The sequence below is a fragment of the Marmota flaviventris genome, chromosome 1 (assembly GCF_047511675.1).
Source record: "Marmota flaviventris isolate mMarFla1 chromosome 1, mMarFla1.hap1, whole genome shotgun sequence".
NCBI lineage: Eukaryota > Metazoa > Chordata > Mammalia > Rodentia > Sciuridae > Marmota > Marmota flaviventris.
In genome coordinates this window covers 105,466,986-105,481,325 of record NC_092498.1, presented here as the reverse complement: position 1 = coordinate 105,481,325, position 14,340 = coordinate 105,466,986, and the positions used below count along the sequence as shown (strand labels likewise).

The 14,340-nt window shown below is 38.2% G+C and overlaps 1 protein-coding gene across 1 annotated transcript in view; it reads right to left on the bottom strand.

The window, feature by feature from the left end:
• The window catches only part of Abca13 (ATP binding cassette subfamily A member 13), a 437,088-nt gene that overhangs the window by 239,663 nt on the left and 183,085 nt on the right, over positions 1-14,340 (bottom strand). Inside the window, exon 35 of the mRNA XM_071608614.1 lies at positions 13,461-13,592. Coding sequence (XP_071464715.1) covers positions 13,461-13,592 — 132 coding nt within the window. The remainder of the gene's footprint in view (positions 1-13,460; positions 13,593-14,340) is intronic.

Genomic DNA, 14,340 nt, shown 5'->3' with positions numbered 1-14,340 from the left:
GACAGGCAGTGTGGTGGTGCACACCTGTAATCCCAGTAGCTTGGGAAGCTGAGGCAGGAGGATCTCGAGTTCAAAGCCAGTCTCAGCAAAAGCAAGGCACTAAGCAACTCAGTGAGACCCTGTCTCCAAATAAAATATAAAATAAGCTGCGATGTGGATCAGTGGTCAAGTGCCCCTGAGTTTGATCCCTGGTACCAAACAACAACAACAAAAAAAAAAAAAAAAGAAGAAGAAGAAGAGGCAGAGAGGAATAGGGAAGGATTGCTAGATTTATTAAATACAGGATGCCAGATTGAGTTTGAATTTCAGACAAACATCAAATAACATCTAACTATAAGTATGTCCCCAAAATTATTTGTAGTTTTTCTGAAATTTGAATTTATTTTCTTTGGTCATCCTATGTGGTGATACCAGGCACATTGCTCCCCCCATCAGTGTGACTAGAACAGAAAGAGAAGCATGAATGAACAAACACCAGGGGAAGTAAGGATAGACTAGGAGCCACAAAGCACACAAACCTTTATTCTGTAGGCATTTTGGAGTTAGGGAAGTTTATCAAGACAAGGGAGAGTTGGATCCACACAGTCAATATTTAAAAATTGTGACTACATGTCCACATGGAGGGTAGACTGTGGACAATGGGTGGGACCTAGAGATATGGGAGGGAGTTGTAAAGGTAAAAACTGGTCTAGAGCAAGGGCAATGAGGCCTGAACTAGGGTGATGGCTTCAAGGACAGAAAGGAGGGGCAAAATATAAGAGGCATTTCAGAGTTAGATAAAAAGAAATTAAAGATAAATTAAATATTAAAGGTTGACTTGCTTAATTAAGCCATCTCAGTACTAATATGTCTGGACTTTTAAACTCTTCTCAATTAATCCATTAATCTAACTGAAGCAAGGAGTTGCCAAATCCATGTGAGTGTGGAGGTTCCTCAGCTCTTGCCTGCCTTTTGCTTTTGCTTATAAATCCAAATTTGTTTTATGTGCAACTCCAGACCCACATGCCCCCTGCTCACATTACCAAATGTAATTGGGCACATTAATATGTACATAGGCCCTCAGTGCATACTGAGCTTTTCTCCTCAAGGGGAACTGCCTGCTGGCTTGTGGAGACCAGGAAACTAATTAGCATCATCCCCCTACCAAAAAAAAAAAAAAAAAAAAAACCTGACAGTGATAAAAGGAGAAGTCAATGAGATTAGACAGATTGAGCCAAATCAGATTTAATTGGAAGCACATAAAGAAGAGTTTATGAAACGAAAACTCTCATAGAGGACCAGCTGTTTGCTCATGAGCTCGAACAGAGCAAGGAGACCTGCCATTGACACTGAGTCCTGCAGCCTGGGGAATTAGATGGTGCCCCATCTACATGGGATTGAGAAACTTCAGGGTCAGGCCTGTGCAACTGCTTTGTAAGGAAGAAAGAAAGAAGACAATGGAGAGAAAGCATTTGGGTGGAGTTTGGTGTGTGTGTTTATGGTGCGGGGAGAGAGGAGAGTCAGCTCTCACTCTCCCATCTGGGATAGACCCTCATACTTAACAGACTTTCAGAGATCCCTGATTTGATGATACTTTCACAGGTATTTTAGAAATGTGGGAAGGCGCACTTTTGGTGGGCACCTCAAATGGGTGTTTTTAAATGTAGGTTTTTATAATTATTAGATAGAGAAGCCAGTAGATCAGAAGATGAGAGCTGCCATTGAGAAGAAAATTTATTACTGCTAGTTCTCAGTAGGATCAAACATAGGGTAGCACCAAACAGAGGGAAGAGGAAATGTGAACAGGAGCCTAAACAATGGTTCCTAAGAGAAGGAACAGGTGAGTAGTAGGGTAGGGAGGTTTAAAATTGATTTGTTTATAAAATTTCATTAGATTATGGGGCATAAAGGATTCCTCTAGTTATCTCAAACCTAGCCTTGGGTAATCACCAAGGCAGGAGGTAATGCCCCAGAGTGTGAGAGCCCCATAAAGGAGGTGATGGAAGTGGAGGCTCTAGCCTGGAGGGTTTGCACAACAAGTGCACGCTCACAGGCCAGACACTTACTATCTCTGGGAAGTGTCTAGCCTGGGAGGGGCAGTCCCTCCAGAGCCATTAAGGCCCCAAGATGTTAATCACCAGATTACAGAAAGTAAAAAAGGCATGATTAATATAAAGGGGGTGGTACAGGCTGGGGATGTAACTTAATGGCAGAGCACTGCCTAGTATGTGAGAGGCCCTGGGTTCAATTCCCAATATCCCAAAACAAAACAAAACAAGCAAACAATAACATTAAAAAAAGTTTAAAAGAAAGTATAAGGGGGATGGCAGGTATCTCATGAAAATCAAAGGGAAATCAGTAGAAGAAAGGGAACAAAAAATGTGGGTGAGAGGAGAAGAGGAAGGGGAGGTGCTGGGGAGTGACACTAACCAAATTACACAGTTATATTATGTGCATGTGTAAATATATAACAAATTGTTAGGTACACCTATAACGCACCAATAGAAAATGTTGAAAAAATAAATAAATAAAGGGGATGATGCAATAGTCTTCAGTGTGCAAAGCTGTGGGATAGCAGGTATCCTATGAAGTGCAGGATAGCCTAGCCCAACAAAGAAGAGTCCTTAACTTGTGTTCTGTGAGACCCATCACACATTCCTGCAAGTGAGAGGTCCCTTTAGTTATCCCAGCTTAGACACATAAACCCAAAGTTTCTGTGCAGTTTCCATGTATAGCACATTGAATTCTGCAGAAATGCAACCCTGTATAACTAAGCAGAAGACTACCAAGTGATGCTAACGCTGTTCATCATTTCATAGCACCACACTATCCATAGTGATGCCACTCAGTGCTTTTGAATTTGCAGTGCCACACAGCTTTATCAGCCTTCATTTGGCCCATGACATGTAAATATATGACAGAAGAATTGTACTGCATTTAACACTAAGATTTTTAACTTAGCAGAAGTTAATGAAATGCTCTAAACATCATTATCAAAAGGCGAAGTAATTTATATTACTGCCATCATATATATATATATATATATATATATATATATATATATATATTCAATATGAAATTAGTTGTGTAAAAATTATACATTGAAATGACTAACATGAAAGCTTTCAATTACTTTTCAATCTTATTCTGATGCTATTCCCAAATACCTACCCTCTTGGCATCTCTATATCACTGTTTCTTTGGTCAATTCATCTTCTGTTTTCTATCACCTACTAAAGAATAAATCTCCAAAGTTCTTAAAAACCTGGAGACTGACTGGAGGAATTATAAAATGAGAGGCAAATCTTTTGCTATGTGTCCTCATTCCCTGCCCTGTGTGATGACACAGGGGATTACCTGATAGGTTGCTTTTAAATAAGACTCAGATCACTTAGAATAAGTAAAGTTCTTTCATCCATTTCAATCATGTCTAATTTTTCTGCCTATACTTTTCTACTTGAATATAAGCTTTCTCCATCTTTGTATTACATATATTTAAGTCTGACCTGTTATTACTCACTTTCACACGAAGTTTTATTCTAGTGTCTACATTTATGCATTTCCTTTACTTTTAGTTCCACTAATGGCTTCAGATCATTTTCAATCCAGACTTACTCCTCATAAGGGCAAGCATCTGAATACCTTCCTCTGTGTGCTGATGAAGTCAGACCTGAGCAATGAAAACTTATTGTTTTATTACAAATTGCTTCCTATTTCTCTTTCATGTTGCAATTAAAACATTACATTACTCTTCTTGAATTATACATGGATATAGGTTTTATTACCTGCAAATATCATTTCAAAGAGAACTTCTAGAAACTGCCATACAACTTGTAGATGTGAAAGCCTCTTTAACATTTTCTATCATTTTTATTGTTTGTTGTTATTGGCTGACTTTGTCAAAGTTTAAAATAAATGCTTTATAGAATTAAAGGATCAAATTGCCAGCACTGGAACTTTAACTTTTGAAAAGGGAAGAATCAGCAATTTCATGATAATAAAGGAAAAATATTCATTGCCATCTTTGGCTATCTCTATGTCTTTTATTTTTAAATTTGTGTTTTAAAGACTTTGTTGCTTTGATGTTTTATTCTGGAATAGACTCTGATCTTCCTTCCTATCTAGCCTATGGCTAAAATTGTTAATGTAATCACAAAAAGAAACTCTTAAAAATCCACCACTTTCTTTCTCTAAACACAATGTAGAGATGGAAGTTCATAATTTAAAGGTGGCTGAAGGTCCTTTCTCCTTTATTTCCCTTTACAAGATGTGGAATCCAGTCTAGCTGGGAATCTTAACTTATTTGAGGTCATAAAACACATTGGCCCCATGAAAGAAAGGGTGGAGATATTCCCTGGCAAAGGTGCATCCAAGTGGATTTAAGAGAGACTTAGAAAGTAAAATTAGCAGATCTTTGTCTCAGTTTGAGTGTGGTAGGGTGAGAACTAATTTTGAGGAAGCTCAAGGCTCCTCAAATTAGTGTGTTGGGAGAAGCTAAACCACGAGAGATAGAGTGGGATTGCAGGAGTGGGAGCATGAAGATATGGGCTGACATTGCAACTGTCACCTAATGGGAAGGCAGGGAATGTGGAGCCTGAAACAATGGAAGAATAAGAGATGTGGAGAGGAGCAAGAGATGCTGGTTTTCCCCAAAGGAATCATAGTAAGTTTCAAATTCAGAAAATTCACACAGCATGGTCCCATAGGTCAGGGTAGATCCAAAAGACAATCAAATTTGGTACTTTAATTTGTGAGTCCTCTAGATAACATTTCTTTTTTTCTTTGAGCTCATTTAGGTTGTTTTTATTTTTTTAGGGGTTGGGGGAGATAACAAAGCTCTTCTGCAAAGTCGCCAGCTTAGCTGATACTCCCTTGACTCTTGGGATGAGGAGTGACTCAGTGGTCTCTGGGTGGGGCCTTTCCCACCAGCACTCAGCTGCTCTGAGCCAAATTGCCTTCCTGCTTCAACTCAGCCCCAATTGCCCTTTCTTCTCTCAAAGATGACCTTGGGAGTGGGCACTTTTGCACAGCAGACCCTTATCTCAAGGCTCAATCTTTCCTAAATTGCAATAAAAAATCCATAGCAAAATTTAAAACCTGAATCATTTTCAAGTGTGTAGTTCAGTTGTGTGTATGTGCACCAACATGGTGGTACCACAATCACCCCCACTCATTTCCAGAAATGCTTCACCTTCTCAAAAAAAAAAAAAAAAAAACTGTCCCCATTAAATTACAATGCTTCACTGCTTCCTCCCCAGAGTTCCTGGAAACTCCCATCCTTCTGTCTGTCTCTATGAGTTTGCCTGTTTTAAGAGCCTCATATAAAAGTGTCCTTTTGTTACTGGGCAACTCAAAGCTCCTGTTTAGGGGGTCAGGAGATGCTAACCATGAGACAGTGGGACTGTAGGAGTGGGTGCAATCTCCTCAAGGTTCATCTGTGTTACAGAAGGTGTCAGAAATTCCTTTCTTTCTAAAGATAAGTAAGATGCATTGTATGAATATATCATTCATTGATAGATATTTGGGCTGCTTCTACCTTTTGGTTCTTGCGAATAATGCTTCTATAAATATGGGTGTACAAATATCTCATTTAGACCTTGCTTTCAATTCTTTTGGAGGCTCAGTCTTTTCAGTATTTCTTGCTCTTACAAGGAGTCTTTTCTGATAGACTCATTTCTCTATTTCCTTTCTTCATTCCAGCCTCTCCAATGCATTCAGATCTCATTTATCAAAGTCCTCTAGAAAGCCCGTGATGTGCTCACCTCTATATCCCCCTCCTCATTCATAGTTTCTTTCCCCAGAGAAATGCTTTTGTAAGTTTTTGCACATCATATGTCCAGGAGATTAATCACTGATGTCCAGAGCTGCCAGAAGCAGAAAAAAAAAATGAGAAAAAGAAATGAAAATCTCATTCTATTCAAGGGTCCAAACAAGAGAATCCATATCCATCTACAAGTTCAAGCTGCAAACTTGAACTTCTCATCATCAGAAATAGGATACAGAGCCAGAAAGTAGCAACCTGAGAGATTAAGAATGGGCACAGACCAAAGGCAGGAGGAGAGAGAGAAAGAACACCAGAGAATGTCAGAAGCCTGACACTCTTCTTCCTTCCCAGATTAGGAACTGAGTGGATGTTGCAGACATCAGAGGAGGTGACTTCAAACCCTACAGTAGGAATGGAGCGCCATTGCCAATGGATCTCATTACCTGTCCCCTCACCTATAATCCATCTTACCTACAACATATATCATTATCTTTTGAAAGACACTGTCTACTTGGGATTAAAACAAACTGAAAACTTCTACACCATAAAGAAAAAAAAAAATGAAGAGGCAACACACAGAATGGGAGAAAAATATTAGCAAACCACGTATCTGATACAAGGATAATGTCCAAAATATATAAGAAACTCCTAAAATTCAAAAGTCAGAAAACAACCTAATTTTTAAAAGAGCAAAGGACCCAAACATTACTTAAGAGAAGACTTAAGAAAGGCAGATAGGTTCATGAAAAGATGCTTAATATGGCTAATCATCAAATTAAAACAACAGTGTTCTTTCACCTCATACTTATTCAGAAGGTTACTATATATACAAAAAAAAAAAAATAGGAGGAAGTGTTAGGAAGCAGATAAAAGAAAAACTTTAAATACTAATGTTGGAAACGTAAAGTGGTGCCACCATGAAAACAGCTGTGGATTCCTCAAAAAATTAAAAATAGAACTATTATATGATCTTATAACTCCATTTTTGAGTATATATCCAAAGGAATTAAATCAGTATGTTGTAGAGATATCAGCACTCTTATGTTCATTGCAACACTATTCATAAGAGGCAGGATGTAAAAACAAAAATGTCCCGTGATGACAGATGAATGCATAAAGAAACTGTGATACACACACAGTTTTAGTCAGGTTTTTCACCTCTGTTACCAAAAAAAAAATCCGATGAGAACAATTTTAGAGGAGGAAAACTTTATTTTCTGGCTCACGGTTTCAGAGGTATAAGTTCTTGGATGCCCAGCTCCGTTGCTCTGGGGCAGAGGTGAGACAGACTACCATGGCAAAAGAGTATGATGATGAAGGTAGGTCATTAGGGTGTCTTTGAGGTACATATTTTGCCCTTTGTGAGTGCAGTCTCATTCTCTGCTTCCTGGTGACCACATTCTGAGACACTTTCCTCCACCACACTCCTGCCATGATGTTCTGTCTCACCTAAGGCACAGAATGCAGTTGACTGTCTATGGCCTTTGATCTCTGAAGCCATTAACTGCAAGCTGACTACAATGCACACACGTGTGTACACATACACACACACAGAGGATACATATATATATACACATACACACAGATATTTATTATTCTATTATATATGCTATTCATGCTTTAAAAAGGAGATCTTGCCATTTGTGACAACAGGAATAGTCCTGGAGGACATTGTGTTAAGTGAAATCAGATACAGAAAGACAAATACTATGTGATACCATTGATTGAGCAGTCTAAAACAGACTCAAAATCAGAGTGTAATAATGGTTACTAGAGGCTAATGGGAGAGGGAAATGAGAAGATATTAACCAAAAGATACAAAGTTTCAGTTATACAAAATGAATTACTCCTAGAGATTTGCTTTACAATATTGTGCCTCTAGTTAACAATACTGTATTTACTGTACACTTAAAATTTTGTTAAGATAGGGGATGGGGATGTGGCTCAGTGGTATAGTGCTTGCCTAATATGCATGAGGTCCTGGGTTCAAACCCCAGCACCATGAACAAACAAGCAAAACTCGTTAACATGATAGTTCTTATGTTAAGCCGTCAAGAAAGAGAGGAGGAAAAGGGAGAAGAGAAAGGAAAGCTACTTCTATCTGCTCAGGACACATCCACATTCAGTTCTTCCTAAAAAGAACACACCTAAATCTCTGAAATCCCTTCTTAAGGAAGAGGAGGACTAAAATGGTATTCATCAGCAAAACTGCTAAATTAAATTCTTTCAGCCAATATCACACTCGTTTGATCCAAACTGTATCTATCGCTCCACTATGTATGTGTATGCGCCCCTTCCTCATAATTTGTTTTTTTTCTCTTTTTATTAAATCATTTGGCATTTTGAAAAAATAATATATTGTTAATTTGTGCCATTTATTTAAATTAAAAAAGAAATGCATGCTCAATGCAAAGACATTGAAAGCAGAACATCCACAATTCCACATGAACTTCAGGGCACATCAGCCCAAATTGTGTTGTTTCTTTAAAAAAAAAAAATTGATTGTTCTTATGTTATATGCTTTATCTCATAAGACAGCTTTATACCACAGCAGCATATGACCTACCTATTCCACATCAATATATGTTCTTATAAAAGAGAATTCAAGAACTGAATACTCTTTCATAGTAATACAAACTTACATATGTAACAGAAATCACCTAATCAATCTGCTATTCTCAGAAATATAGGTTTGCCAGGTTTTTATTTTATGAAGAATCTGCGATAAAAATATTAATATCTTTTGGATTTTTTACATATTTGTATCAAAGAGAATAAACACTTTAATGATTTTATACATATTATAAATTAAATACTTGATGATAGTAGTTAGATTAAGATCACCAGCAACTTTTTTCCTTTCCCTCTACATATTTCTCCACTGATCATAATCATTTTTGTCATATTTTCTAGCCAGAGAAGAAAAATGCTATCCTCAGTGTCTTTGTAATTTTATGCTCCTATGTGACATGAAGTCTTAAGTTTATTAGATATAAACTCTTCTTTTTTTAATGAAGGATTTGTTCAAGTTATCTGCCAGAGTTTCTATTGACACGCATTATTTTCTTTCTTTCTCTCTCCCTCCTCCTCTTCCTCCTTCTCATCCTCCTCCCCTCCTCCCCTATCCTTTCCCCTCCTCCTCCTCCATCTCTATCTCTATCTCTATCTCTATCTCAATCTCAATCAATCTCTATCTCAATCTCTATCTCTATCATCTCTATCTCTATCATCTCTATCTCTATCTCTATCTCTATCTCTATCTCTATCTCTATCTCTCTCTTTCTGTCTACTGAGGATTGAACCCAGGGGTGATTAACTACTGACCTACATACCCAGCCCTTATTTTTATTTTGAGACAGGGTCTCATTAAGTTAATTAGGGCCTCACTAAGTTGCTGAGGCTGACCTTGAACTTGTGATCCTCCTGCCTCAGCCTTTTGAATTGATGGTATGTGCCACCACGCCAAACAACATGTTATTTTTAAACTTGATTTGAGAATTTTAACTTTTCTTTCACAGAGTATTTAAAGTTTTATAAGCTTATAAATTGTCCTATCATTTTAATTATTTGAATATTTTGAAATATTAACAAATTCTTATCAAAGGAACTTGTGAACTTTTATGATTTATGTCTTTTATATTTAGAAAGTCCTTCCCTCATCTGAAAATCACTTTTTCCTGTTTCTTTTTTTTTCATTATTTTAGTGTTATTTGGCAGGGGGTGGGCATAACAGTGCACGGGATTAAAACCAGGGCCTTACCTATGCTAGGTAAGTACTCTATCACTGAGCCACATACCCAGCCCTCTTCGATGATATTTATTTCCAAAGAATTTATGAATAAGAGTATCACATTTTTTAAAATTAAAGAATATCATATCCTTTCCCATTAATTAAAAATGCCAATTTTATCACAGTAAATTATAGACCCTTGGATCAGTTATTGAATTTTCTAATCTATTCCATTGCTCTGTGTTCCATGAACATGGCATTGTTTAAATCCTTGTCAATTTATAGTGAGAACCTTATGTAAATCATCAGCCATCTCCATTCTTCCTCATCATTTTTAATAATTTTGGGTCATTATTACAGATTTATATTTCCAGCTATCCTTCAGAAACATTTTATCAACTAAAAACATATTCCTCTCTTTGGCACTTTTATTTCAATGACTTATGTAAGTTCCATTATATTACATTAACGTAATGCTGCATATTAGATGTTACATTATTTAAAACCATAGAAATTTGTACATTAATTGGAGAAAATCAACACACTCATAATGATGTTATGAGTGATAACATAACCCTGTTCAGTGATAAAGCATCTCTTTTTATTCATTCAACTATATATTCTTTGCCATTTTAATTTTTTGATACATATTCTCTTTTACATTGATTCATGATGAGAGACCATTTTATTGCTTTTAAGAATGAAATTTCTTGCCATTTATACTGTGTATTTATTGCTGATATACAGTAATGCTTAAAATTTTTGTGTATCTATGATCAATCATTGTACCATTTTTCAGTTGATTTATACAAACTAGAAATAATAATGGGTTTGCCTCATTTTTTGATACTTCTGTTTTGTCTCTTCTGGCAGTGGCTAGAGCTTTCACTTAGCATTTAGTTTCTTGTTTACCATAAACACCTACAGGGGACACTGAGAGCTACAGGGGTTGCCCTGAGCTAGAAGATAGAGTCTGCTGCTCTTCACCCTTAGCCCTCTCATGCCCTCTGCACCCTCCCTACTGCACTGAGAACCCAGAGAATTCCCAGACCTTCCCCAGTCTTCATGGCCCGCAGCCTCTTGGCCAGCATCTGTTAGGCAGGAGACTTCTGTGATCCTTATGAATGTCCTTCTATGTGCATTTTCGCCCCTTCTCCTCTCACCTTTTCCATTCTTGCTCCTACAACATCAGTGTCTCCCAGGAGACTAGATCATCCTCACCAAGACACAGGCATGGAGGAATGCTATCCATCTCAAATTATCATCATCATCATCATCATCATCATATCCAAAAGCCTAACTACATCTACCAGCTACAGCTACGGCTCCCCTTTGTTCAAATTCAGCTCGGTTATGCTGCAGAAGGATGCAGAATTGGAAGGCAGCCAGGACTGCTTTCTCTGATCTATCTCTATCCCTCTATCCCTCCCTCCCTCCCTCCCTCTGTCCCTCCCTCCATCTCTCTCTCTCTCTCTCTCTCTCTCTCTCTCTCTCTCTCTCTCTCTCTCTCCCTCCCTCCCTCCCTCCCTCCCTCCCCTTCCCTCCCTTTTTCTCTTTCCTGAACCTTGTTCTACCAGGAGCTCTTTCACTGCAAATGCCCAGAGGGACTGCTGAAGTTGGCTATGCCCTGGCCTGGCTTGACTCATCTACCTTCTAGTCTGGGAAAATGGTTTGTTCGCATAGGACTTCAATCTAATAGAAAAAGATTGATGTGGGATTTGGAGGGAAATCCTAATTGAGTTCCTTTGCTTTACTATAATATATGAAAATATTGCCCCCAGTATCCTCATGCCTCGTGTCCTGATGGTAGAAAGGAAATCAGATCACCATTGGCCCCCAAACACATTTCACCTCATCTCATCATTGCTGTAGGTAGCTCGTTTTTGCTAATCTTTGTGCTTGTAGGATGCTTCTCTTTCAAGTCATCAGCTACTATCTATTCAGATAAGTTTCCTTCGTATTAATTTTCTCTGCTGTGATGATCACTTCCCCTGAAAATCTAGGTTTCCTTGTCCATTGACAAATGACCATTTCCTATGCCCTTTGTTCCAAAGATGCCTACCCATCTCAGGAGTGATAGCCATCTGCATGGCTTCTCATAGTCCATCCACCACTTTACCCTTATTCTTAGGGACTTCCTCCTCGTCCTCCAGGACTCCATCTTCATCTATCCAGACCAGGTGCCGCAAACCATCCATTGGCTGTGTGTGTGAGCTATGCGCATTTGAGCATATGAGGGGACTGGTCTGGCATTGCGTGCTGATGGGGCTATGCGAGGCAACTGTGCCTTTCCTCTCACTCTGCCTGTGATGCCACACAGCACCTGAGATGGGTGTGACTTGCCAAGATGTCAACCAATCTGCTGACCACAGGACATCACCAAGCAAGACTCCACCCTTCAAAACTCTACCCTTTGCCTTATTTGGATGAAATATTCTATCGAATGTCTTTTCCCCAATAAATAGGGGGGTTCCAGGTGTGCTCTCTCTCTCTTGCTTTTTCCAGTGATGCCCAGCATGGAGCTGACCCTTGGGTGGAGCTGACCCTTGGGGTCACCGAGCAGTCCTTCCCTCGACCTTAGAAACTCACATTCGTGTTTTGTGTGGTTTCTTCACCTTTTTCTCAGTTTATTGATGCAGCCAGCTCCTCTGAACCTAGCACATCTTGCCACCCCGGCCAGCTGGTGACAACCAGTTTTGATTTTTTATGCTCATTACTGCTTCTTTACCTTTTATATTGACATCACATGCCTATCTCATAACATTTCTTTCTTTTCAATATCCAACTGTTTCTCATATAGTTTCCTAGAAACCTTAGCCTTTGCAATTCTTTTTTCATAATCTCTTATTTCCTACAGTCCATCTTTTCTTAAATTTTATTCCAAGTATCAAGATGATACAATCTAAGTTTTACCAAAATGATGCCCTCTCTCTACTACTTAATGTCATATTTTCCTCCTTTTCTGTAAAATAAGTTTTTCAATGACCCACATTGTTTTTACATGTATCTGTCCTTAAAGAATGCATGATCTCTCCAAGTATGGAATGTGTTTTCACAGACAGAATTAACTAGGCTTTTTTTTCCCCCTTCTAACTCTCCATTTTCATTTGCATGTAATTGGAAATTCCATTTATCACTCTTAATTTTAAAGGATAGATTCCAGTTCTTTTGGAAATATGTAGTCAAAGTCATATGTAAATTCAGCAAGAAAATTCAATACCATCAAAACATTGTTTCTAACTTTTAAAAAATTAAGTATGATTTATGCTTTTGGGGGCATGAATCATAAAAGTAAAGGCACACTTCTTTCCCTCCTAACCAAGCAGAGACAATCCACCCTTGGTGATTCTCCCTGTGATGGGTGTGCTCATCTTCCAACCCCCAGGGAGTGTTCTACACACTAAAAAGGAAGTGTCCACACTTGGAGAAACCCTACTGATAGCTCTGAGTGTGGAGATGGCTCCTGACCCTCAGACAATCCAATTCTAAGCCCTCCTGTTCAGCCTGGCTACCTTTCATATTTTCCCACCGACCTACTGCTGGTTGAGGACATGGTACCTCCACTTCCCTTGGTTAGGCTCCTGGTCCAAGGTACCCTGATCCGTAGCCAGATGTTATTGTCTAGGAGCCATCATCATCATGGGCTTCAGACTGTCTTTCCCCATCTCCCCTCATGCCCATCTCCCTCAGATACTCCACTGGAAAATTAGGAGCCTTTCTGAATATGATTGACAGAGCCTATCCATTGGGATCTGCTAAGTGGGCTTGGTGGACTTTCACCCTGTATTTGTTTTGTTTAACCCCTCACCTGACCTTTGACTTTTCACCTGGGATGCAAGCACCTTAAAAAGTCACTGCTCCTTTTAAAATATGTCCTATGAGTTCCCTTTCAGATATTTTCTATAAGAATAAATATGCCAAAATTCATGTGGGTAGGTTTAAACTATTTTTTAAGTTGACTTTATTATAAAGTGCAAGATTTCTTACCAGGAATCAAGTTGTTGAAGTACCATCCACATAAAAAGTAAAGGCTTGAATCAAACAGAATCATCCAGCAAACCCAGCCAAATGTCATGCCCCCTGGTTCTGGAGCCTGGTACATATTATTCCACTGGATCCCTGGTAGAAAAGGTCAGAGTTAGAATTGCACTCCCTCTTTGACTGTAGATTTTGGTGAGACGAGTTAATAAATTCTGGAGGCTCAAGTAGAGCTGAATAAAGGCAAAACAAAAGGAAAGTTAATACCATTGGCTGAATTCTTCAAAGGAAATGTTGGCTTTCTGCGTATACAGCTATTTCAGTGTGTCAGGTAGAGGAAACCTTGGTATCATTTCAATTTCTACCATTTAAAAAAAAATTGTAAAGGTCACCTTACTTACCTTCAGTATTATTTACTCAACTAAAAGCCATTCACATTATTGGAAAATAAGCATTTCTTTTTTGGTAAGTAAAAAGAAGACTCCTGAGAACACAAATTCTAAATTTTTAATTCTCTCTGCTCTTGGAAAACATGTAAATAGATACAAAAATATCTTTTGAATCCTATTTACATGGGAAATAATATAGGGTGGGAAAGAAGTTGTTTTCTTACAATGCTTCTGCAATTTATTTACAGATTAAAATATATGTTTAAAAAGACATTCCTCTTTCAAATGTTTCCTATAATATTAAACTATAACTCAATAATACATGTTTTAGTCTTTATGCACTTGTTGGAATTGGAACCAAACTATTCAAATAGTCTAATAGAGACCATTTTTCTTCTGAATTTCTTAATTTGCTTTAGTTTAAAGATCAGTTTGAGGAATACAGGAGGAAACATTCAGAATTACTCGTCTATTCAATAACAACATGTTTTATTGAAAAT